We start from the raw sequence: 24941 nt of genomic DNA, 5'->3' as shown, positions 1-24941 counted from the left end.
TCCATCTCAAAAAGAAAAAAAGTTGGAAGGAAACAGGACACCTGCATAAATAAGTTTGGAGATAGAGCCTTATGGTTGGAAACAGGACGCCTGAATAAATAAGTTTGGAGATAGAGCCGATCCTAGGTGATAAAATCCAAGTGGGATAGTTAGCTGAGGTGGAATGAAGGTCATTGTAGAAAAGTTCAGAGTGTTGGATGGTCACCGACATGGATACAGGATAACAGAAGGGGCTGAAGTGAAGCACAAGACAGGGAACCAGGGCCTAATACCCTTAAAGAATGAGAGGGAGTTAGGAGTGGTTGAATAGGGTAAGGTTTAGTTACAAGGGATGGAAAACACCAAAATTAATAGTGCTTAAACAAGATAGGCTGGCGCTTTGGTTTATGCCTATAATCCCAGCACTGTGGGAGACGGAGGCAGGCAGATCACTTCAGGTCAGGAGTTCAAGAACAGCCTGGCCAACATGGCGAAACCCCGTCTCTACTAAAAATACAAAAATTAGCTGGGCATGGTGGCACGTGCCTGTAATCCCAGCTACTCAGAAGGCTGGGGTGGGAGGATCGCTTAAACCCAGGAGGCAGAGGTTGCAGCAAGCCGAGATCACACCACTGTACTCCAGTACTCCAGCCCGGGAGACAGAGCAAGAGACTCTGTCTCAGTGAAAAACAAAAGCAAAAACCAAGACACAAGTTCATTTCCTACACTCAAGACATTCAGTGTTATCTTGTCCTCATGGCACTCCTCAGTGTTGGAAGAACCAGTCTCCTTTGATCTTTTTTTCTTTTTTGAGACAGGGTCTGGCTCTGTTGCCCAGGCTGGAGTGCAGTGGTATGCTCACAGTTCACTGCAGCCTCAACCACCTGGGCTCAAGTGATCCTCCCACCTTAGCCTCCCAAGTAGATAAGAGGAAGAGCCTTCCTCTTATCTTGTTGCTCTGCATGGTACCAATTCCCAAAGCTACTTCAGTATGGCTACTGAACTTCCAGCTGTCGTGTCTGCATTCCAAACAATAGGAAGCAAGAATGGATAAAGGGAAAAATGTACCCTTCTTGTAAGAACACTTGCAAATTGTATACATCATTCTCTCTACCATTGGCCACAATTTAATCATAACTGGGAGGGAAGCTGGGAGATGTCATCTTTATTTTCAGCAGCCACAACCCCAGCTAAAATACTGGAACATTCTATTTCTTTTTTTTTTTTTTTTGAGACACAGTCTCGCTCTGTCGCCTAGGCTGGAGTGCAGTGGCACAACGTCCGCTCACTGCAAGCTCCACCTCCTGGGTTCACGCCATTCTCCTGCCTCAGCCTCCCGAGTAGCTGGGACTACAGGTGCCCACCACCTCGCCTGGCTAATTTTTTTTGTACTTTTAGTAGAGACGGGGTTTCACTGTGTTAGCCAAGATGGTCTCAATCTCCTGACCTCATGATCTGCCCGCCTCGGCCTCCCAAAGTGCTGGGATTACAGGTGTGAGCCACCACACCGAGCCCTGGAACATTCTATTTCTTTCTTTCTTTTTTTGAGACAGAGTCTCTGTTGCCCAGGCTGAAGTGCAGTGGCATGATCTCGGCTCACTGCAACCTCCGCCTCCTGGGTTCAAGCGATTCTTCTGCCTCAGCCTCCCGAGAAGCTGGGATTATTGGCACACACCACCACACCCAGCTAATTTTTGTATTTTTAGTAGAGACGGGGTTCACCATGTTGGCCAGGCTGGTCTCAAACTCAGGTGATCTACCAGCCTTGGCCTCCCAAAGTGTTGGAATTACAGGCATGAGCCACCGCACCTGGCAGGAACATTCTATTTCTAGAGAGGAATCAATTATTGAAGAATTGGCACCTTCTCCCAAAGGAAGCGCTGGGGAAGTCAGTAGAACACAAAGAATTGGATGAAAGCGATGTAGTAGAATGGCATGAGCCTGCAACGGGCAGGGTTTTCTTTGAACTGGGTGAACAGTCTGGCAGTGGTACGAGGACCCCGACTCCCCAGCCTGGGGAAGATGAGATACGTGAGGTTGAGGTTTGAGAAGAAAAGCCACCACTTGGAGGGGCTGCAGAAGTGGCTCTCAGAGGATAGCTGGTTTTCCATGAAGGCAAGGAGGGAGCAGAGAGCTAGCCTGGAAGGTTCACCAGAGGGCCCTTGGGAGTGGGTGAGTGGGAATGGAGCTGGGTGGGGGTCAGCAAGGACAGGGTTATTTGGTTACTGGATGAAAACACGGATGAAAAGCCAGTGGACTTGGTCTTGATAGTGTCTGAGGAGGGTGGGTGTTACTTGGCCACTGCGACCCAAACCAGAAACTGCTCCCCCTTCAAAATCCACGAGTTTACTTATCACAGCCAACCAGGTTACCTCCCATGCCATCCTTTGACTTTTGCATCAAGCACTTAATAAACTTAATATCTAATCCTTGGTGCCAGCCCCCAAATTGTATGTTCGATACTATAAATTTGAAAGACATACATATATCCTTTCCAAGGGTCAGGAAAGAATATTCAAATGTCAAAAATGATCCGGAGGAGTCCCATACTGCTCAGGGTAGGTCGCTTTGCAAAGCAATGAGAAAAATCTCTGAAATAGTTGTTTTCCCCATAGCCATCATTTAACATTGTTTCATTACTATCAGTTTCTTCTCAGGGTGGCTACTCTACCAGGAGCACACAGAAGTGCTCAGCGCCCCCACCCAGCTCTCCTAGCCCTCAGGGATCTGGGATTATAGTCTCCATTCTCAGGCAAACTCCTTTTATGAAGATGTTGAACATTCTAGGGAGCCAACTGACTTGAGGTGTACAACAGAACAGTCATGAGGAAGGGACCTCTATCCACAGTCCTGTGAGCAAAGGAAGCAACAGACAGCAAAGGAAGCAAAGACAGCTGCCAGCACAAAGTCTTGACACACTGCCTCCAGGAAGTAAGACTGCAGGATGGCGGGAAGCAGATGTAGTATGGGTGAGCCCAGCCCCCCTCACCATCTGTGGACCCCAGGCAATGCAGTCAACCTTCATTCATCCTTTATTGAAAAGGCAGGGAGAGGCTATCAAGTCCTTTGCTGAATTTTAGTGAGAATTAATTCAGATACATACCAAATGCCTCACACATGCGTGGCTTGAGCTAAGTGTTATGCACAGCTATTATTTTTAATTCTATTACACATAAACTCCCTGAGGCCGGTGACAGTGCTTTGCAATAATAACTAATCAACAACAGTCAATGCAGTAAGTGAAGAGTAGAATTCCAGCACACTAAAGGGTTAGGATCTAGGGATGAGAGCCCCAACCACCTCTATCAGAAACAGAGCTGCTGGGCCAGGTGTAGTGGCTCCCACCTGTAATCCCAGCACTTTGAGAGGCCGAGGCAGGCGGATCACTTGAGGTTAGGAGTTTGAGACCAGCCTGGGAGACATGGTGAAACCCTATCTCTACTAAAAATACAAAAATTAGCTGGGTGTGGTGGTGTGTGCCTGTACTCCCAGCTACTCGGGAGGCTGAGGCAGGAAAATTGCTTGAACCTAGGAGGCAGAGGTTGCAGTGAGCCGAGATCACGCCATTGTACTCCAGCCTGGGTGACAGAGTGAGAATGCCTCAAAAAAAAAAAAAAAAAAAAAAAAAAAAAAAAAAAAGAGAGCTGCTAATTTAGAAGCAAATAACAGGAATGCTGGGTTCTGAGGCCAGCCCTGAGACAGCCAGAAACGCTGAGAAACTTCCACAAGCAACAATTCCTTACATTCAGCACGGTGTAGCACTTCAAGAGAAATCCAGAAAATTTCAGTTCCAGATGAGAACAATGAGGTGGTGAGGGGCTGATCTGCATACTATTGCTGAATTTGTCTGCACCCCCTAACCCCAATGATGAGAAAAGGGAGCGCAAAACATCCCTTAGAGCCAAGGAGGCAATTGCACGCCGGTGATCACTGGGTGTTGTGAAGTGGGCAACAGAAGCCCCTGTTCGGACCTCAGGGGTCCTAACTTTTCCTTGTTGCTCTTTTCTCTGAACCACATGCTGTTTCCTGGGCTGAGAAAGGGCATGCCATGTTAGAGCAGAACTGAAAATAGACACAGCCGCAGAAGGAACATCAGCAGGCAGATCATCGAGTCCGCTGAGATTTTGGCATTTTGGTCCTTGTCTGTCCGAGATATTTTTGGAAATAATATGGGGTGCTCCTGAAGGTCATGGGGGAGGGGGCAGGACCCACTTAGGTGAAAAGCCATGGGGCCCAGGTGAGCGCCTGTGGCCAGTCAGCAGCTACCTTCCAGGGTCCAGTTTCGGGCATTGATAAAGAGCTGGAGCCAGGGGGAGGTGGTCAGAGTATCAAATGGAGGGGGTCGCCATGCCCACTGCCAAGGCCTAACGGCCCGCTCAGGGTGAGGCATGACAGCCAGGTGGCGGCCATCACAGGAGCAGATGCCAGCCACACCCCCTGGGGACCCATTGGGATTCAGAGGGTACTGCTCTGTGGGGTTCCCGTCATCATCGGCCCAGTGCAGTGGAGCCAAGCCCCTGGCCTCAATCTGAGCTTGGAGTTCCGGAGAAGAAAATGCTACGTAACCTGGGATGGAAGGAGGAGGGAAGTGAGAGCCAAGGTCCTTCATGCCCACCCTTGCCCCCAACCCTCGGGCCCTCCCCTGCCCTCAACCCTCGGGCCCTCCCCCAGCCTTCCTTGGGCCTGACCTTCCCCGTGCGCACTCCACACAGGCAGCACGGCGCCCTCCATCCCTCGCAGCATCAGGGCTGGCCCAGGCCCCACACGCACGCTGGCCCAGCGAGACTCGTAGCGCCCAGACACGTTGTGGTGTAGCAGAAGGCCTGGCCGGGCTGGCTGGGAGTCAGGGCCCATCTCTGCAGCATCCTCATTGGGGTCGCCTCCCACCCAGCCCAGCAGAGCCAGCAGTTGACAGCCATTACACACGCCCAGGCTGAAGGTGTCTGGCCGCTTCCGGAAGCGCCTCAGCTCAGCCCCAGCCCTGGGATGAAAGGTCACAGCAGCTGCCCACCCTAGCAGGGAATAGGGAAGTCAGGGTGAGACATGGAGGACCTCAAAAAAGGGAATTGGGAATAAAGGGGCATAACTGCTCTTCTGTTTCTTTTCTTTTTTCTTTCTTCCTTTTCCCTCCCTCCCTCCTTCCTTCCTTTCCTTTTTTTTTTTTTTTTTGAGATGGAATCTCATTCTGTCACCCAGGCTGGAGTACAGTGGCATGATCTTGGCTCACTACAACCTCTGCCTCCTGGGTTCAAGCAATTCTGCTGCCTCAGCCTCTCAAGTAGCTGGGATTACAGGCGCCCGCCAGCACGCCTGGCTAATTTTTGTATTTTTGCATGCCTGTAATCCCAGCTACTTGGGAGGATGAGGCAGGAAAATCGCTTGAACCCAGGAGGTGGAGGTTGCGGTGAGCCGAGATCGCGCCATTGCATTCCAGCCTGGGCAACAAGGGTGAAACTCCATCTCAAAAAAAAAAAAAAATATATATATATATTTTAAAATATATATATTTTAAAATATATATTTTAATAATAAATATTTTAATTATATATGTATATATATATACTTTTTTCAATGAAAAAATTAAAAATTTACCACCAGCCTTCTGTTGGCATGTGGCCCAGAACGAATGGGCCCACTCTCTCCTAGCTCGGTGGAGTGAGAGGCCAATCCCCAGCCCAGGAAGATGGGGCTAAAGGCACCTCTTCAGGAATGTGGGGGAAGGGAGTGGGCAGAAGCCTGCACACTGACCTTTGGCAGAGCCCAGGACATCTGCATAGCTGAAGCCACCCACGAAGGCCACGCCACGGAAAGTGTCCAGCCCAATTGCCCCAGAGCAGAGGTCCTGCATGGTCACGTCCCATACCTGCGAAGGTGGGGAGGGGGAGTGTGGGTGGGAGGACAAGCAGCTGAGGCTGGACAATCACCCCCAGCTGCCCCCTACCCTGCTCACCTCAAACCCAGCCAAGTGGAAGGCATCGGCCATCTCCCGGTCTCCATTACTGCCCTCCTCTCGCAAGATGGCGACTCGGGGGCTGGGACCACCTTGGGGGAGAATAAGTGTCTTTGGGCCAGAAAGTTACTTCCCCACCCCAACTGCCCAGACACCTTTCCAAGGGCAGGCCCAGGCATCCAGGCTCAGTGCCCCCAGGACGCGGAGCCTCTGCACACACTCCCTCACCAGGCTCACGGGGCACGGAGGCTTTGGGAAAGGTGGGGGGCAGGCAATAGCTGGGCCCCATCCGCTCCCTCAGGCCCCGTTCCTCCTCTGCCACACAGCGAGGCTCTGCCTGTAGCCAGTCCAGCTGGAAACTCGTCTCCTCCCAGAGGGCTCGCAGCTCGCCAACAGGCTCCTCCAGAACCACAGCCCCGTTCACTGACACCCGGACCTAGAAAGAGGAACAAATCTCCCACGGGCTAGGAGAAAGGATGGCCCCCTCCACAGTGGGAGAGGGATGGACCGCGGCCACCCCACTCTGACTACCCACTGCACACCACTCTCTCCCTCACTTCCTCACCATGGCGTGGGGCCCGGCCTCGCCTGTGTGGCCCAGCTCCAGGCAATGGAGGCCAGCATCCCGGTAACGCTTCAGCACCTGGGCCAGGTCTGGCTCCTGCACCTCCAGCACGAGGCCTGGCTCCTCAGCGAACAGCACAGACAGGACTGGGAGAGCAATGTGGGGAGTCAGGGGGATGCAAGAAGGGCCAAGGGAGTTGGGGCGGGATCAGGGAAATGCAGGAAGGGCCAGGGCGAGGGTCAGAGGGATGCAGCCAGAGAGTAGGGTAGGGATCAGGGAGGATGAGGGCTAGGACGGCAGGACTGAGGATGTTTCATCATGGACATCTCAGGGATGGGAAGTCTCAGAGGGGTGCAGTCAGGAACATGGCGGGTGTCAGCCAGTTCCATCCAGTTCAGCTGTCAGAGAGACAGCACAGAAAAGCTAGTCAGGGAACTCAGGGAAAGGGGACTGGAGGGCACTCCACTCTTTAATATATTGGAAATGGGGTCTGCAGGGTGGAGAAGGCAGCCCAGGCCCGAGACTAGACCCCAAGTTCCTTACCATCAACCCCGGGGACAGGCACATCCACCTGTAGCCCGCAATTTCCAGCAAAGGCCATCTCCAGCAGGCATGTGACGAGGCCTCCGTCACTGACATCGTGGCCTGAGCAGAGGAGGCGGTCTGGAGGAAGGAGAAGCTAGCTCAGCAACCTCGGGGCCCAAACCTGACAGCCCCACCCCACCTTCCGGAGTCAGTCCATCAAGAGTGTGTGTCAGAATGTCAGGGGATCTGGGGTACATCGTCCATTGGAGTCCCTTTTGCCCCACTGCTCAGATGGTGAACGCCTGCTGCACGCCTGGCACCCCGTGCGCCATCTCCCCAGGGGTCTTCACTCACCTTTCAGCAGCCCCTGAGTGATGCTGAAGGCCCGCACCAAGTTCTCAGGAAGGTCCAGGTCTGGAGGGTGTTCCCCAAGCTGGGAGAAGCACTGGGCCAGAGCTGTGCCCCCGAGCCGGTGCTGCCCAGGGCTCAGAGGCACATAGAGCAGATGGCCTGGGGAGACGGGGAGGGGTGAGGGGAGGGGAACAGCTCAGGAGGACCCATCCCTGAGGGGCTCACAGCATTGCTATTCCCAGCATGTGGTAAGACACCTAGACAATCAGTCCCAGAAAACACCACAGCCCAGTGTTGAGATGGGGGCCCAGCACTCACAAAGCAGGAGCCAAGCAAAGATCACACAAGCAAAGATCACAAAGGATGGGGCCATGTCCATACCTCTCCCTTCAGGATGCTTGAGGTCTGGGGTCACGGTGGCTGTGATGTCTGGGCAGACGGCATAGGCTGAGATAACCAGTGACCCTGTAGAGCAAGGAGGAGTCCAAAGGAATGAGTTGCCAACCCAGCTCCATAGCTCCTCCTCCCCTCCCCGGGGCTCCCACGCCTCACCAGGAGCCCGCACGGTCTCAGTGCCAACCCGAGCAGCCATGCTGAGGGAGTCCTTGCCACCGTCCACTGCCACACCCAGGGCTGCCATCACTGCCACCATAGCCTCACAGGCATCCGCCAAAGCTGCGCCCTCCCCTGGGAGCTTGGCTGCCCACATCCAGTTCCCGCTACACTTCACATCCTGGGGGTGGCAGAGGCACAGCATTAGAGGGGAAGAGAAATGTGGAGAGGCCAGGGGTGCAGGCAGACTGGGAGGTTGCAACATGAAATGAAGGGCTACAGATGGATGTGGAAGGGTCCTGAAGCCCGGGGGCTCCAGGATAGAAGCTGTGGGAGAACTCACCCGGAGATCAGTGACCAGAGCAAACACCAGGTTGGTGAGGGCTTCGGCCACAGCCAACCGGGCGGCGACTTTTGGGTCCAGCAGGCTCTTGACTGGCTGTTCTCCCAAGGCTGTGGCAGCCCCTATGAGCTCCTCATGGCTCAGTGCCACAACCGCTACATCTGCCAGAGGAGTCTGCAGGGGCCCCACGCACTGCTGCTGGGCCACCAGGCCGCCCACGGAGCGGTCCACCTGTGGAACCAGGTGGGGTTAGCAAGAGAGCAAGGGACAGGGACAGCCTGAGCTCCCGCACATGCCCGCAAGGCACCCAGGGCAGTGGGAGGCCTGTCTTTCCCCCAATGCAGAAAACAGCTCTACTTAGAAGGTGGGTAGCAGGGAGACCAGGCCATCAGGGTGGCTGCCCTGCCCCTGCTGCTTCCTGCAGGGCCAGGCAAAAACCCCCACAGCAGTTTCTAAGGGTGGGAGGGCAGAGGAGGCTGAGCGGAGGAAGGAGGCAGGGGGTGGAGGAAGGAGGCAGGGGGTGGAGGAAGGAGGCAGGGGGCGGAGGAAGGAGGCAGGGGGCAGAGGAAGGGTGCAGGGAGGACCTTATTGGTGAGGTAGCGCTTGCTGGCCACGGCGGGCAGCCTCAGAACCCTCTCCAGAGCCTGGTGCACGCTCAGCCCTGGGGGCAAGGCCAGAGGCTGCAGCATGGGGGGCTTCCTCTGCAGGAAGAACTCCTGCAACACAGACAGCGACAGGCAGTGTGAACACCTGGGGCGGGCTGGGCACACAGGCGACAAAGTGCACGTAGGGTAAAGGGTCGTGTGGAGAGGACCACAGGAAAAACCCATCCCCTCAACCCCACATACCTTCCGAGGCATCTTGCCCAGCACCCATTCGAGCTCCAGGTCCACAGGGGTTGGCGGGGGTGTCGGGGGGGCATCCCCCTGGCCATTTCTTCTGACAGGACACTCCCGATCGTCCACCAGCACTATCTATAGACCACAGGGACCCCACCCAGAGGGGATGAGACTATGAACACCAGCAAGGAATGTTCCTAGAAATCAGGGCACAAATGTGCTTTCCACTCCTTGTTTGGTTTCCATATTGAGTCCCTGACCCTCCTTGGATCCTACATTCCCCACAGCTTGTTTGCCACTACCTCCCATCTTCCTCTCGCCTCTCTCCCTTGACAGCTCTCCCTCGACAGCTCTCCCTCTAGCCCATACCCAGGTGGCTCATGTCTGCCCCAGTGTCTGCTCCCAACTCCCTGGGCCAACTCACTCTCTGGTCTCCAGTGATGGTGCCCACGAAGCAAGCCGGGCAACGTTCACGGGCACTGACATGAGTCAGGAAGTCCCGGTCAGGGGACCTCAGCAGAAGAGCATTTGATTCCTGGTACTCAGCCCCCCAGATTTCCAGGGCATTCAGGGTTGGGTCCCCAAGCTGCACAGCCACGGCGGGGAGGAAAGAGAAGGGCCAGTGGGCACTCCCACGTCTCATGTTGTTGCAAGAGAGATGGGTGGAAGCCGGCTGGGGCTGGCAGGGGTGGGAAAATGCCACACCTCAGGGGACGAGACCCACCTGGAAGCGGCTGGTGTAAATGATGGCTCCAGCTGGGTCACTCAGCTCTTTTAGGACATTGCCTGGTGAGAGGGTTGCAAGGAGAAGCAGTGACCTAGTGGTGGTCAGGCAACAAAGGGCAGTCCCTGGCCTCCAAAGGAGCCTGTAATTTGGTGTGTTCCTGTGTCAACTGCTGCCGCACCCTCACCACCAATCATCCCACGGCAGCAGGCTTCCACCCTTCCAACCCTGAACCTGTCTAGAATGTACAGAGCATGGAGAATGGGACCCAGAGCTGGGTGGTTGGTTGGAGATTCCTGATACCTCTCCCTAAACCAAACCTGGCAGGATACCAGGCAGGCCCAGTCTCTTGTTCCAACTCCTTTCCTCACCATTGCCACCAGCGCCCTGATCATGAAGGCTGCAGATGGGGTTTCCCTTGGGGGCCTCCACACAAGCCCTGATCACACGGTTCATCTTCTGTTCCATCTCCGGGTCTCCTCGCTGCACAGCCCCAAAGTCCAGGTCACTGGTGTTATCTCCCTGCACCTGGGGGCATATATGGCATAGCTCAGCTCAGCGAGGCTGGAAGCTCCTGTACGCTCCCCTATGCCTGGGGCCTGGTTATATCAAGGATTCTGCACCTTTAGCAATTCCCACTCACCTGCACAGATGAAGCAGCTCCACCTCCAACTCCAATCCTGTAGACGGGACCTCCAACCTTTACAACTTCCATGCCTGTAAGAAGGGAAGGCAGAATCAGAACACTGGGGAAGCCACGAGAAGAGGCCTCGAAAGCAAGGCAGCGTGAACACAGAGGAAGCTGATGTTAGGGAGAAGCCTGACCACCTTTTTTTTTTTTTGAGATGGAGTTTCGCTCTGTTGCCCAGGCTGAAATACAGTGGTGTGATCTCAGCTCACTGCAACCTCTGTCTCCTGGGTTCAAGCGATTCTCCTGCCTCAGCCTCCTGAGTAGCTGGGACTACAGGCGCCTGCTATCGTGCCTGGCTAATTTTTGTATTTTTTCAGTAGAGACAGGGTTTCACCATCTTGGCCAGGCTGGTCTCAAACTCCTGACCTCAGGTGATCCGCCCACCTCGGCCTCCCAAAGTGTTGGGATTACAGTCGTGAGCCACCCTGCCTAGCCCAGAAGCCTTACCACTTGACTGGGTTGATAGGAGAGTAAACTGGTATCAACTACGGAGGACGATTTGGCAGTAACAACCAAAATGACAAATGCACACAGTCTCTGATTGGGTAAATACACTTCGAGGAAGTCATCCCGCTGATTTATTTGCACAGGTATAAAGTCACCTACTTACAAGATTAAACACCACAGTAACGTTTGTATTAGCAAGTACATGAAATAATCTAAAGGCTGACAACAGAGACCTCATTAAGTAAACTATGGTAAGTCTATACAATGAAAGACTAAGCCACCAAAAAAAGAGAATATAGGAATGTAATGAAGTAATATGATTTCATCAATATGAAATTATTTCCAAGATATACTGCTAAGCGAAAAATGAAAAAGGCAAAAATATCTATGTCTATTTACAGTAGCATCAAAAAGAATAAAAATAATTAGGAATAAATTTAACAATAGAAGTAAGGCTTATACACTAAAAACTTTTTTTTTTTTTGAGATGGGGTCTTGCTCTGTTGCCCAGGCTGGAGTGCAGTGATGCAATCTCGGCTTACTGCAACCTCTGGATGCGGAAGGGTCCTGAAGCCTGGGGGCTCCAGGGTAGAAACTGTGGGAGAACTCACCCATACTCCCAGCACTTTGGGAGACTGAGGCGGGCAGATCGCTTGAGCTCAGGAATTTGAGACCAGCCTGGCTAACACAGTGAAATCCAATCTTTACAAAAAATGCAAAACTTAGCCAGGCATGGTGGCCGGAGCTTGTAGTCTCAGCTACTCAGGAGGCTAAGGTGGGAGGATCGCCTGAGCCCGGAAGACGGAGGTTGCAGTGAGCTGAGATCGCACCACTGCACTCCAGCCTGGGTGACAGAGTGAGATCCCATCTCAAAAAAGAAAAAAGAAATAGGAAAGGATCTGAATAGATGTTTCTCTAAGGAAGATATACGCATAGCTAACTAGCATACGAAAACATGCTCGGCCAGGTGCGGTGGCTCACGCCTGTAATCCTAGCACTTTGGGAGGCTGAGGCGGGTGGATTACCTGAGCTCAGGAGTTCGAGACCAGCCTGGGCAACATGGTGAAATCCCATCTCTACTAAAATACAAAAGAAATTAGCTAGGTGTGGTGGCACGTGCCTGTAATCCCAGCTATTTGGGAGGCTGAGGCAGGGGAATTGCTTGAACCCGGGAGGCGGAGGTTGCAGTGAGCTGAGATTGCGCCATTGCACTCCAGCCTGAGTAACAGAGCAAGACTCCATCTCTACAAAAAAAAAAAAGAAAACACGCTCAACATCATTAGTCATTAGAGAAAAACAAACCAAATCCACAATGAAATACTGCTTCATACCCGCTATTATGCCTTACAATCAAAAGGACAGATATTAACAAGTGTTGTCAAGCATGTGGAGAAACTGGAACCCTCACACACTGCTAGAGAGAATGTAAAATGGTACAGCTGCTTTGGAAAACAGTTTGGCAATTTTTTGAAAAGCTGAACATAGTTACCACATGACCCAGCAATTCCACCCCTAGTTATATACCTGGGAGAAATGATAACATATGTTCATACAAAAACTTGTACATAGGCCGGGCGCGGTGGCTCACGCCTGTAATCCCAGCACTTTGGGAGGCCGAGGCAGGCAGATCACGAGATCGGGAGATAGAGACCACCCTGGCTAACACGGCAAAACCCCGTCTCTGCTAAAAACACAAAAAATTAGCCGGGCGTGGTGGTGGGCACCTGTGGTCCCAGCTACTCGGGAGGCTGAGGCAGGAGAGTGGCGTGAACCCGGGAGGCGGGGCTTGCAGTGAGCCTAGATGGCGCCATTGCGCTCCAGCCTGGGCGACAGAGCGAGACTCCGTCTCAAAAAAACCAAACCAAAACAAAACAAAAAAACTTGTACATAAATGTTCATAGCAGCATTATGCATAATAGCTGAAAAGTTGAAACAACCCCAATGTCCACCAACTAAGGAATGGGTAAACAAAATGTGACATAGCTACATAATGGGATATTATTCAGCCATAAAAAGAAATAAAGTACTGATGCAACGGATAACCCCTGAAAACATTAAGCTAAGTGAAAGAAGGCAGACACAAAAGGCCGCATATTATATGATTCCATTATGGTCATGGGCTGACTAATGACATTTTGCTTAACAACAGACCACATATAGAAACAGTGATCCCTTAAGATTATAATTGTGCTGAAAAATTCCTATTGCCTAGTGGCATCGTGGCACGCTGGTGGGTGATGCTATTGTAAATAAACCTACTATACTGCCAGTCACACAAAAGTACACTGCAAACCATTATTGTATGTATACTACATAATACTTCATAATGACAATAAATGACTATTGCTGGTTTATGTATTTACCACACTTAAAAAAAATTTTTTTTTTTTTGAGACAGAGTCTCACTCTGTCGTCCAGACTGGAGTGCAGTGGCACAAACTTGGCTCATTGCAACCTCCACCTCCCAGGTTCAAGTGATTCTCCTGCCTCAGCCTCCTGAGTAGCTGGGATTATAGGTGCGTGCCACCACACCCGGCTAATATTTGAATTTTTGGTAGAGAGGGGGTTTCACCATGTTGGCCAGGCTGGTCTTGAACTCCTGACCTCAGGTGATCTGCCCACCATGGCCTCCCAAAGTGCTGGGATTACAGGCGTGAGTCACCACACCCAGCCTACATTTATTTTTTATTTTTATTCTTTTTTGGAGACAGGGTCTCACTCTGTCACTCATGCTGGAGTGCAGTGGTATGATCATAGCTCACTACAGCCTTGAGCTCCTTGGCTCAAGCGATCTTCCTACCTAAGCCTCCTGGGTAGCTGGGACTACAGGTGTACACCACCATATCCAGCTAAGTTTTATTTCTTAATTTTTTTAGAGACAGGGGTCTGACTATATTCCCCAGACTGGTCTCAAACTCCTGGCCTCAAGTAATCCCCCTGCCTTGACCCCCCAAAGTGCTGGGATTACAGGCGTGAGCCACTGTGCCCAGCCAACTATACTTTTTACTGTTATTTTAGAATGTACTCATTCTACTTATATAAAGCAAGTGTATTCTGGCTGGGCACCATGGCTCACACCTGTAATCCCAGTGCTTTGGAAGGCTGAAGCAGGAGAACTGCTTGAGCCCAGGAGCTCAAGGCCACAGTGAGCTAGGACAGAACCACTGTTCTGCAGCCTGGGTGACAAAGTAACACCCTGTCTCTAAAAAGAGAAAAAAAATCTGACTTGAGAAAAAAAAGGCAGATTAAAAATAATAATAATTAACAAAAAAGAGAAAAAAAAGTTTACTTAAAAACGGTATGCCATGTTACATTGACAGTAGCTTCATATATCTCGTATTTACCACGTCTTTTTTTTTTTTTGACAGTGGTGCGATCGCAGTGGTGCGATCTCCACTCACTGCAACCTCCACCTCCCAGCTTCAAGTGGTTCTTGTGCCTCAGGAGGCTGGGACTATAGGCATGCACCATGACGCCTGGGTAATTTTTTTTTTTTTTTTTGAGATGGAGTCTCGATCTGTTGCCCAGGCTGGAGTGCAGTGGTGGGATCTCAGCTCACTGCAAGCTCCACCTCCTGGGTTCACGTCATTCTCCTGCCTCAGCCTCCCGAGTAGCTGGGACTACAGGTGCCCGCCACCACACCTGGCTAATTTTTTTATTTTTTTAGTAGAGACGGGGTTTCACTGTGTTAGCCAGGATGGTCTCAATCTCCTGACCTCGTGATCCGCCCACCTCAGCCTCCCAAAGTGTTGGGATTACAGGCGTGAGCCACCGTGCCCGGCAGATGCCTGGCTAATTTTTGTATTTTTAGTAGCAACAGGGTTTCAGCATGTTGGTCAGGCTGGTCTTGATCTCCTGATCTCAGGTGATCCACCTGTCTCAGTCTCCCAAAGTGCTGAGATTACAGGTGTGAGCCACCCTGCCTGGCCCACCACGTCTTGATTGCATTATTTTCTCTTGTGCTTATTTTATTCTCATGCTGTTTTGTTCATCATGGCTCCTAAGTGTACAAAATTCCTGGATAATATTGCCAGTAAGAGGCTGTGTGGATTGTGTAGCAGGCTATGCCATCTAGGTTTGTGTATGTACAGTCTATGAAGTGGGCACAATAATGAAATTACCTAATAGCCACATTTCTCAGAATGAGTTGTCCATCATTATGTGACACATAACATAAGCCAACATATTAAAAACTAACCACTGAAGTGTTCCCTAAGTTCCCTCCCTGTAGCCATCCTGTGCTGGGGAGAAAGCTGGTTGGATCCAGAGAAAGGCGGCAGGCTCTTACCTGGCTCTGGGGCCTCCTTGCTTATGTGGTCAGCTTCCATGGACCCAATGCCTCCACTAAACATGATGGGCTTGATCCACTCACGCCGCTGGCCGTCTGGGAGCTGGAGGCCCAAGGAGCGGGCGAAGCCTGGAGTGTGAACATCAGAGGGACCTGTCACTCAGTTCCTCCAGTGCTCGCCCAATAGCACAGCCCCCAGGTCGCACACCCCACCCACAAGCCCCTCTGGGTGTTTGTCATCTCTCCACACCCCCAGCCTCACCAGCCAGCACTGGTTCCCCAAACTTGTTGCCATAGTCAGAAGCTCCATTACTGGCTTCAATGGCAACCTCCAGAGGCCGGGCAAAGTTCCCAGGATACTGGAAGCTTGGATCCTCCCAGGGCAGATTGTAACCTGGGAGGGAAGGAGAGAGAACTGGATGAACTGAATGAACTGTGAAGACAGGCCGGAGCAGCCTGCATCCTTCAGGAAGAGTCAAGGCCACCAAGGACCACCTGCATGGTTGCAATGTTCCACTTCAGGAAGTCCTGTTTTAGGAAGCCCTAGAGCCTGCAGTGAGGCACTGGTCTTCTTTCCACCACCCACACCAGCCTTCCCTCTGAATCTCGCAATCAGAGTTACACAAGCTTTCTGTTTTTTTTTTTTTTTGAGATGGAGTCTCGCTCTATCACCCAGGCTAGCGTGCAGTGGCGTGATCTTGGCTCACTGAAAGCTCTGCCTCCAGGGTTCATGCCATTCTCTTGCCTCAGCCTCCTGAGTAGCTGGGACTATAGGCGCCCGCCACCACACCCGGCTAATTGTTTGTATTTTTAGTAGAGATGGGGTTTCACCGTGTTAGCCAGAATGGTTTCGATCCCCTGACCTTGTGATCCGCCCACCTCAGCCTCCCAAAGTGCTGGGATTACAGGCGTGAGCCACCATGCCCAGCCAAGTTTCTCAGGCTTTCTAAGAAACCAGATTTAAGGGGCAGGTGCTGATCATAAGACCAACCCAATATCATGCTTTCTGGCTGAATGAAGGCTAGTTTTTAAAGAAAATCGTGGACCTGCAAAATCAGTCTGGCCACCTCCTCTCCCCAGGTCTACACTTATGACCATAGTTAGTGAAAGGCCAGCTATCCTAGAGCCCTTGCTCCTGAGAAAAGGCACACAGGATAACCCTATGGACCTAACAGATAGAAGTTTGCTGCCTGCCAGGACAAGGAATCTGGAAGGGAAGGTGGATAGAGAGGAAGGAGATGGAACCTGGAATATGCAGATTTCCAAAGCAATAGCCGGCAGTGCCAGCCACCACGTGGGCCCCACGGCCTGTGCACTGGACATCTCGAATCCGGCCCCCTGTGCCAGTGGTTGCACCACTAAAGGGGCATACTCCTGCAAAGAGAGAGTGGGGAGAGGTCTGGGTGCCTCAGAGACAAACCCCCATCTCTGACCACCCCCACTGAAAATAAGGACAACCAATTTCCCTGATTATTTTCCCCAGGCCCACCCCAGGGGCCTGGGACCTTTGCCCTACCCTATTCTGTGATCTCACCTATTTCTCCAGGGAACCCAGCTCACCTGTGGGAAAGTTGTGAGTCTCTGCTGTGAAGACAACATGTCTCAGCCCTTGCTGTTGCTGGAAGCGGCTTGGCCGTGTGGGGTCCTCAGGCCGTAGGAATCGGACTTCCTTTCCCTGGATTGCACTGTGGACATATCCGTCATGGACCCTGCTTCCTTTCTGGGACCTACACTAACCCAACCAGGGCCTGGGGCCTCCCCTCCCCGGGTCCTGACGCCACCCCAGTCTAGGGCACAGCCCACCTGCTGTTATCACAGAATTTGAGGATGTTGTTGGGGTTCGAGGATTCCTGGGTGCTCATGATGGACTCAAACAGTGAGTGCACCAGCTTCTGCCCATCCACGTGGAGCTGGCCCTTGAAGAACCAGTGTCGGCTGTGCTCGCTGCAGGGGGCGATGCAGGGAGGGGAAGGCAGGTGGAAACGGGGTCATTTCTTAATGCCATGTCTTCTCACCAGCATTTAACAGCAGAGTAACAGCCAAATTCATACTTAGATAATAGATCAAAATATATTCCAAAAAGTCATAATCTTCAAGTATTCTGTCATTTTGGACTATCCAGAGCCAAAGTGAAGATAAAACCAAGATTTGAATGTAGACTCCTTGATGGATGACGGGAGCCCAGGCCCTCAGAGACTCAGGGAGGCCCCTAAGCCAAGGGAGGACCATGAAGGTGAGCCCCTGTGGTCTCTCCCAACACCCATGGGCTCAGGTATGGGAACAACCCCATTTCTCCCCACCTATTGGACTGCGCCAAGTCAAAGGCCTCCACAGTGCTCGGGTTCCGCTGTAGCTCCTGGAAGCGCTTGGTGTAGAAGTCTAGGTCCCAAGAGTCTAAAGCCAGACCTAGGAGACAAATCCAGGAAGAGGTGACTATGGAACTCAGGCAGCCACATTCCAGATCTCAGCACCCCTACTGGCCTGTCCTGGACCCTACATCTCCCTCCCCAGCTACTCACCAAGCTCCTGGTTGGCCTTCTCCAGCGCAAGCCGGCCCTCACCCAGTATATTGATAGGGCCATTGAGGGGTTCCGGGATGCTCTCAGGGGAGAAACTCTGGATGGGATGGGGGAAGTGCTGCTCTGTCATCCGGTCGTGCAGGGTAGCCAGAGCAATGGCTTCCACCTCAGCTGACGGGGGGTGGGCAAACTAGGGGTGCAGACACACAGAGGGCAGGGGGTGAAGAGTTTAAGAATGGAGAGAAATGGTCCACCTTCCTACCCTCTTAGTCATGCAAGGCTAGCCCACTGCCACACCATATGGCACTTTTTCTCAGATTACAAAAAGACGCCCTTTCCAGGTATGAATCCATGCCAGGATGCACAAATTAAAGGAAGCATAGGCTGGATTTCTGCCCCATTTACCCCTCAACCAGGTACTTTCAGGCAGTGAACAACTTGTACGACCATACAGAGCAGGCCTAAAGCCAGGAGCACCTGTCCCTGCTTCTCTCTAGAGCTTAGGATCTAATCTTGTATCTCTGGCTCATCTCCTCCTCCTGATTCCCCATCACCTCACCGAGAGCCGGTAGCGCCGGGTGGTCTCCACACGATCCACAGGCCCCAGCCCAGTGGCGCGGCACACTGACACGATGTTGGTGGATGTTGGGGTGGAGAAGTTCAGCCTGAACAATGGGCCTGATGGTTAGGACTGGAGAACCCCCGGCAGGCCTCAGCTGGGAGGGTGGATCCTGCCCACTGCTGTCTGGACAACCTCCCACCGCTATCCCCTCACCATTGGCTTTCAGCCTCAGGCTGGGCAACAAGAAACCTGCTTTTAAAGTACACTCAAACCAAACCAAAACTGTCCTCTAGCATCAAAACTATTTGATTTTTTTTTTCTTTCTGTGAGGCAGAGTCTTGCTCTGTTGCCCAGGCTAGAGTGCAGTGGCGTGATCTCGGTTCACTGCAACCTCTGCCTCCTGGGTTCACGCCATTCTCCTGTCTCAGCCTGCCCAGTAGCTGGGACTACAGGTGCCCGCCACCACACCCGGCTAATTTTTTGTATTTTTAGTAGAGACAAGGCTTCACCGTGTTAGCCAGGATGGTCTCAATCTCCTGATCTTGTGATCTGCCCTGCCTCGGCCTCCCAAAGTGCTGGGATTACAGGCGTGAGCCACCGCGCCTGGCCAAAACTGTTTGATTTTAACTTGGAATCTAATTTATTTTGCTTTGAGAACATGTTTTGGAGCAGGCTAGGTCTTTGGAGGGATCTACCCAAATAGAGAAAGCACATGTGTGGTTTCCTAAGCAGGAAGTAGCAAAGAGCAAAGGAAAAGCAAATCTCCCAAGGATCACAAGAGGAAGCAGAGGAAAGCAGGAGAAAGGGGTGGGCAGGATGAGATACTTACCTGGGCCCGACCTCCAGCAGCAGGTCATTGGAGTCAGGAAGGAGCCAGGACTCCCGAGCAACATCATCCAGCAATAAGGGGCAACCAAACAGCCACATCAGCTTCTTTGTCTCCTCAGCACTGGGGAGGGCCTCAGCTGCAGGGAGACAGGGCAAGGACACCTTGAGACACTGCCCCCAGCACCGAGGCATGTCCCCCAAGAATCTAATACCTGGGCCCAACCTGTCCAGTTCACGTTGTAGCACAGTTCAGTCTCGACGCCCTGCAGCTCTGGCAGTTTCCCTTGCAGTTTCCTCCGAGTGTGTCCAGAGGCTGCCCCCTCATGGCCAGAGGGACGAACATAGAAGTGAAGGACTGGGGACATCTCTTTTGTCCTTTGCTGGAGAGAGGTGTCCTTTGCTGGAGAGATGTGTCCTTTGCTGGAGAGATGAATTAGGTTCCCAAAAAATAACATTAACTAAGCCGGGCACGGTGGCTCACATCTGTAATCCCAGCACTTTGGGAGACTGAGGCAGGTGGATTGCCTGAGGTCAGGAGTTGGAGATCAGCCCGGCCAACATAGTGAAACCCTGTCTCTACTAAAAATATAAAATTAGCTGGGTGTGGTGGCGGGCGCCTGTAATCCCAGTTACTAGGGAGGCTGAGGCAGGAGAACTGCTTGAACCCGGGAGGCAGAGGTTGCAGTGAGCCGAGATCGCGCCATTGCACTCCAGCCTGGACAACAAGAGCAAAACTCCGTCTCAATAAATAAATAAAATAAAAATAACATTAACTCTGGCCTATCTGTTGAACTGATTTCAGATTTCAAGGAAAGTTGTGGCATTATGGATAGGGTAGGGGAAAGTAATATGGACATTTAGAGAAACAAGGTAACCTGAAAAATGTAACTTTGGAGATTTTAAGGAATCTTGCAAAACGTGGTCTTTATTAATGTGGTAGGGAGGTGTACAGGCACATGCTTGACACGTGTTCCTGGAGTACATGCACTTTGCTGGGCCCCAGGCAAGGTCTTAGAAACACCGCTGTGAATCAAGACAGAAACTATGTCTGCTCTCACAGGGTTTATATTTTATTGGGGGAGAAAGGCCAAGTACCCAGACATTTCCAGTCCCGTGTGGTGAAGGTCAGGGGACTGTGGACACCAATCCTGCATTTCAGGTGTCAGGAAAAATTTCCTGAGAGAAATGGTATCAGCCATGGATTGAATGTTTGTGTATCTCCCCCTCCCAACTCATATATTGAAACCCTAATCCTCAATGTTATGGTATTTGGAGGTGGGGCCTCTGGGACATAATTAGGTCATGAAAGTGGAACTCTCAAGAATGTGCTACTAATCTCACCAAACCTCTTACAATCTGCCCTTGTAAGAAGAGGCCAGATTGGGTGGGGCATAGTGGCTAACACCTGTAATCTTAGCCCTTTGGAGGCTGAGGTGGGAGGACTGAGCACAGGTGTTTGAGACCAACCTGGGCAACATGGCAAAAACCCCATCTCTCTCAAAAAAGATACAAAAATTTGCTGGGTGTGCTGGCATGTGCCTGTAGTCCCAGCAACTAGGGAGGCTGAGGTGGGAAGATCACTTGAGCCTGGGCAGGCGGAGGCTGCAGTGAGCAGTGATCAAGCCACTGCACTCCAGCCTGGGCAACACAGTGAGAACTTGAGATCAGGAGTTCAAGACCAGCCTGACCAACATGGTGAAACCTCATCTCTACTAAAAAAAAATACAAAATTAGCCGGGCATGGTGGTGCATGCCTGTAATCACAGCTAATTGAGAGGCTGAGGCAGGAGAATCACTTGAACCCGGGAGGCGAAGTTGCAGTGAGCTGAGATCGAGCCATTGCACTCCAGCCTGGGCAACAAGAGCAAAACTCTATCCCAAAACAAACAAAAACAAACAAACAAAAAAGGATCTCTGATCACAAAGCTTTTGTTTAAGAATTTATTGCTTGATGATATCATGTCATAAATTATTTATTTATTTACTTATTTTCTTTTTCTTTTTTTTTGAGATGGATTCACTCTGTCACCCACGCTGGAGTGCAGTGGCGCAATCTGGGCTCTCTGCAACTTCTGCCTCCTGGGTTCAAGCAATTCTCCTGCCTCAGCCTCCCAAGTAGCTGAAATTACAGGCATGCGCCACCACGCCCAGCTAATTTTTGTATTATTAGTAGAGACGGGGTTTCCCCATGTTCGCCAGGCTGGTCTCCAACTCCTGACCTCAAGTGATCTGCCCGCCTCGGACTCCCAAAGTGTTGGGATTACAGGCGTGCGCCACCATTCCGACCCATAAATTATTAAAACAAAAAAAAAAAGAATTGCTTAAGCAGGGCTGGGCATGGTGGCTCACATCTGTAATCCTAGCACTTTAGGAGGCCAAGAAGGGTAGATCACTTGAGGTCAGGAGTTCAAGACCAACCTGGCCAACATGGTGAAACCCTGTCTCTATTAAAAATACAAAAAATTAGCCGGGCGTGGTGGCAAGCACCTGTAGTCCCAGCTACTCGGGAGGCTGAGGCAGGAGAATCGCTGGAACCTGGGAAGCAGAGGTTGCAGTGAGCCAAGATTCAGCCATTGCACTCCAGCCTGGGTGACAGAGTAAGACTCTGACTCAAAAAAAAAAAAAGAATTGCTTAAGCAGATCCTGAATTCCAGCAGAACAGCTGACTCCACCAGCTCAAAGACTCCCACAGAAACTAGGAGCAGTGGCTCACGCCTATAATCCCAATGCCTGTAATCCCAGCACTTTGGGAGGCCAAAGCAGTGGACTGCTTGAGCCCAGGAGTTTGAGACCAGCCCTGGGCAACATGGTAAGACCCTGTCTTTATAAAAAAAAATTAAAAATTAGTGGGGCATGGTGGCATGTACCTGTGGTCCCAGCTACTCAAGAGGCTGAGGCAAGAGGATCGCTTGAGCCCATGAGTTTGAGGCTGCAGTGAGCTACGATTGTGCCACTGCACTCCAGCCTGGGCGACAGAGCAAGACCCCGTCTTTCTTTTTCTTTTTTTTTTCTTTTTTTGAGATGGGGTCTCACTCTGTCGCCAGGCTGGAGTGCAGTGGCACGATCTCGGCTCACTGCAACCTCTGCCTTCCGGGTTCACGCGATTCTCCTGCCTCGGTCTCCCGAGTAGCTGAGACTACAGGTGCACACCACCATGCCCAGCTAATTTTTGTATTTTTAGTAGAGATGGGGTTTCACCATGTTGGCCAGGATGGTCTCAATCTCTTAAACTCGTGATCCACCCACCTCAGCCTCCCGAAGTGCTGGGATTATAGGCGTGAACGACTGCGCCAGGCAGACCTCATCTTTCAAATTAAAAAAAAGAAAAAAAAAAAAAAGACTCCCACAGTGGAACCAAGTGAGCATGAGAATCAGTTTCTTCATCTCCCTGTTTCATGACCTCACCCTGCACTCTTCAATCAATGATTTTCACACTTCATCCTAATCCTACTCCAAACCCTTTTTTAAAAACCCTAGCCCCAAAGTACTCTGGGAGATGGATTTGAGGTTTCCTCCTGTCTCCTTGTTCAGCAGCCCTATGATTAAACCTCTTTCTCTGCTGCAACCTGGTGTCTTGGTGTATTGACCTCCAGTGTGCATCAGGCAACAGAACTATTACAGTTAATACTTTTAGCCTAACATTCAAAGGCCCTCCCCATCTATCCCAAACTACCTATCCAATTTCTGGTCCCACTGCCTCTCAGCGGGCCCCTGGCTTTACTCACCAAACTCTGCTGTTCCCCTAGTCTTGCCACTCAGTAAACACTACCATCATCCAATTTGTTGCTCAAGACAAAAACACAGAAGTCATCCTTAATTCTCTTTCCCTCAGACTCTCCAAATCCAATCCACCAGGAAATATATTTCCAATCATGTCTCAAATCTCTCATCTCTTCATCTCTACTACCTCACTCTAGTTCAAGTAAGCCACCACCATCACTCACCTGGACCAATGCATTAACCTCCTGACCACTGCATAACCACAATTCATTTGTCACACATCAGCATAAAGTGGATTATGGCTTCCCATTACACATGGTATAAATTCCAACTCAGCATCCTGGTTTACCAAGTCTGGCCACTCTCTGGCCTACCTTTCCAACCCTATCTCACACCATTCTCTTTTTCACCCACAATGCACCAACCACACATTAGCTTCTTTTTTATTTCTCTAACTTGCCAAGCTCAGTTCTGGAAGGCATTTTTTTCACCCTGACATATGCATGGCTAGCTCTTTCTTGTTATTTAGATTTCTGGTGATTCGCCTTCGTGGAAAAGGCTTCACTAGCCACTCAAGTAGTTACTATCAGATGGCCGGCCCTATTTTAATTTCCTATAAAGCGTTTATCACTATTGGATGTTTTTATTTTTCGCTCTATATTCCCCACTAGAAAAAAATCTCTACGTGGGCATGGGATGTTGCTGCTTCGTTTCCATTGAATTACCAAGGCTTAGAACAATACCAGGGCTTGAAACGCAAAAAAATTCTAAAACTTGTGGACTGACTTAATGAACTCTTGATTCTCACCACTCTTCAGCCCCTCCCCCACTTTCAGGACAGTCTTCCTGAAGGCATTTTGTTTATTAAGCCACTTGATTTCCGTCTATCATTCCCAGTAAAATATAAGCTTCAGAGACAGGGTTTGCGTGCATGAGGGCTGTATTCCATGACCAGCATGGTGCCTGATATAAAGTAGGCGGCCGGCAGTCTTTCTGTTAGTTGAATCCATGAATGGGACAATGGGGCTAAGTTTAGATGGGGGTCGGCCATGCCTGGGGTCTGCGGAACGCACGCAAGATAGGACGAATGGACGCCTCCACTAAAGCAAATACGCGGGCACCAAGTAGACACAGCTCGGCCCGGTGGGGATACTGAAGCGGCCAGACCAGGCTTCGGCTAGATGACGAAACGCTGCACCTGGAGGAGGATCCAGGTCCGCACGCGGTAACTATACTCACGTGGAAGATGCACTCGCGGCCACAGAGCACCCCGAATCGTCGCGCGCGTTTGTTACGTCATCCGCGTGCGCCGCGGGCAGAGACTGGACCTGCCAGCGCCGGGGCGACTACGCCCCGCCCACTTTTCCCCAGCCACCCGGCCCAATTCTAGGTTCTTGGTGGGGAGAGGTTTATCCCCAGGTGGTTTCTCCCACAAATCTGTCTTGAATTGACGTTTGTGAAAATACATTCAGTTCCCCGTCCCCGCGGGGACAGTTAAGTAATGACATCAGTTAGTTAAGGCCATAAAGCAAGCATGTGAAAGTTGTGCTTTGGTGGCATTACGAGGAAGCGCTTCTCTGCTTGGCAAGATCAGGGAGACTGAAAGATGCTTAGAAGTCATCCACCAGGCGGGCTGTGTTTGAGTTCCTGAGCTCTCCTACCCCATCCATCTGAAGGCCTGCGGGACGCCGGACAGGATGTCACTTAGAAGGGAGACGGAGGCTGGGCGCGGTGGCTCCCGCCTGTAATCCGAGCACTTTGGGAGCCCGAGGCGGGCAGATCGCTTGAGCCCAGGAGTTCGAGACCAGTCTGGGCAACATGGCGAAACCATGTCGCTACAGAAAAATACAAAAATTAGCCAGGTGTGGCGGTGCACGCCTGCGATCCCAGCTACTCGGTGGGCTGAGGTGGGAGGATCGCTTGAGCCCGGGAGGTCGAGGCTGCAGTGAACCGAGATGGCGCCGCTGCACTCCAGCCTGGGCGATAGAGCGAGACCTCGTCTCAAAAAAATCATAGAGGGCCAGGTGTGTTTCACGCCTGTAATCCCAGCACTTTGGG

At 51.4% G+C, this 24941-nt stretch overlaps 1 protein-coding gene across 4 annotated transcripts; it reads right to left on the bottom strand.

Annotated features, from left to right (window-relative positions):
* Window positions 1-2993: 2993 nt before the first annotated feature.
* Window positions 2994-24223, bottom strand: PFAS (phosphoribosylformylglycinamidine synthase). 4 transcript variants are annotated; one of them, XM_019013639.4, is made up of 28 exons: window positions 24123-24223; window positions 19387-19583; window positions 19165-19300; window positions 18333-18438; window positions 17774-17963; window positions 17555-17660; window positions 17058-17198; window positions 16815-16939; window positions 16500-16628; window positions 15517-15648; window positions 15255-15383; window positions 10472-10545; window positions 10200-10356; window positions 9829-9890; window positions 9529-9690; window positions 9114-9239; window positions 8850-8981; window positions 8266-8496; window positions 7923-8103; window positions 7752-7835; window positions 7374-7529; window positions 7038-7157; window positions 6495-6640; window positions 6158-6365; window positions 5930-6021; window positions 5728-5842; window positions 4668-4991; window positions 2994-4545 (listed from the first exon to the last, which is right to left on the bottom strand). In XM_019013639.4, the coding sequence occupies exons 2-28, from the start codon at window positions 19526-19528 to the stop codon at window positions 4235-4237; spliced, it is 4017 nt and encodes a 1338-aa protein (XP_018869184.3). In that variant the 5' UTR covers window positions 19529-19583; window positions 24123-24223; the 3' UTR covers window positions 2994-4234. The 4 variants fall into 4 exon arrangements, with proteins under 4 accessions (XP_018869184.3, XP_055223421.2, XP_055223423.2 ...); XM_055367446.2 differs by having other exon boundaries at window positions 19387-19878; window positions 24123-24176; XM_055367448.2 differs by lacking the exon at window positions 9529-9690.
* Window positions 24224-24941: the final 718 nt, after the last annotated feature.

This window comes from Gorilla gorilla, chromosome 19 (assembly GCF_029281585.2).
Source record: "Gorilla gorilla gorilla isolate KB3781 chromosome 19, NHGRI_mGorGor1-v2.1_pri, whole genome shotgun sequence".
Lineage (NCBI taxonomy): Eukaryota > Metazoa > Chordata > Mammalia > Primates > Hominidae > Gorilla > Gorilla gorilla.
The sequence above is the reverse complement of the archived record's forward strand: the minus strand, read 5'-3'. Positions and strand labels throughout refer to the sequence as shown.

What these genes read in the sequence shown, in the direction of transcription:
- PFAS (XM_055367446.2), bottom strand. Translation starts at nt 19,618, where the DNA reads ATGTTATTTTTTGGGAACCTAATTCATCTCTCCAGCAAAGGACACATC. An exon ending in CTCTGGTCACTGATCTCCGG is followed by an intron (nt 8,104 to 8,265) that starts GTGAGTTCTCCC and finishes TGCCACCCCCAG; the next exon opens with GATGTGAAGTGTAGCGGGAA. An exon ending in CTCCGTGCCCCGTGAGCCTG is followed by an intron (nt 6,022 to 6,157) that starts GTGAGGGAGTGT and finishes TTCTCCCCCAAG; the next exon opens with GTGGTCCCAGCCCCCGAGTC.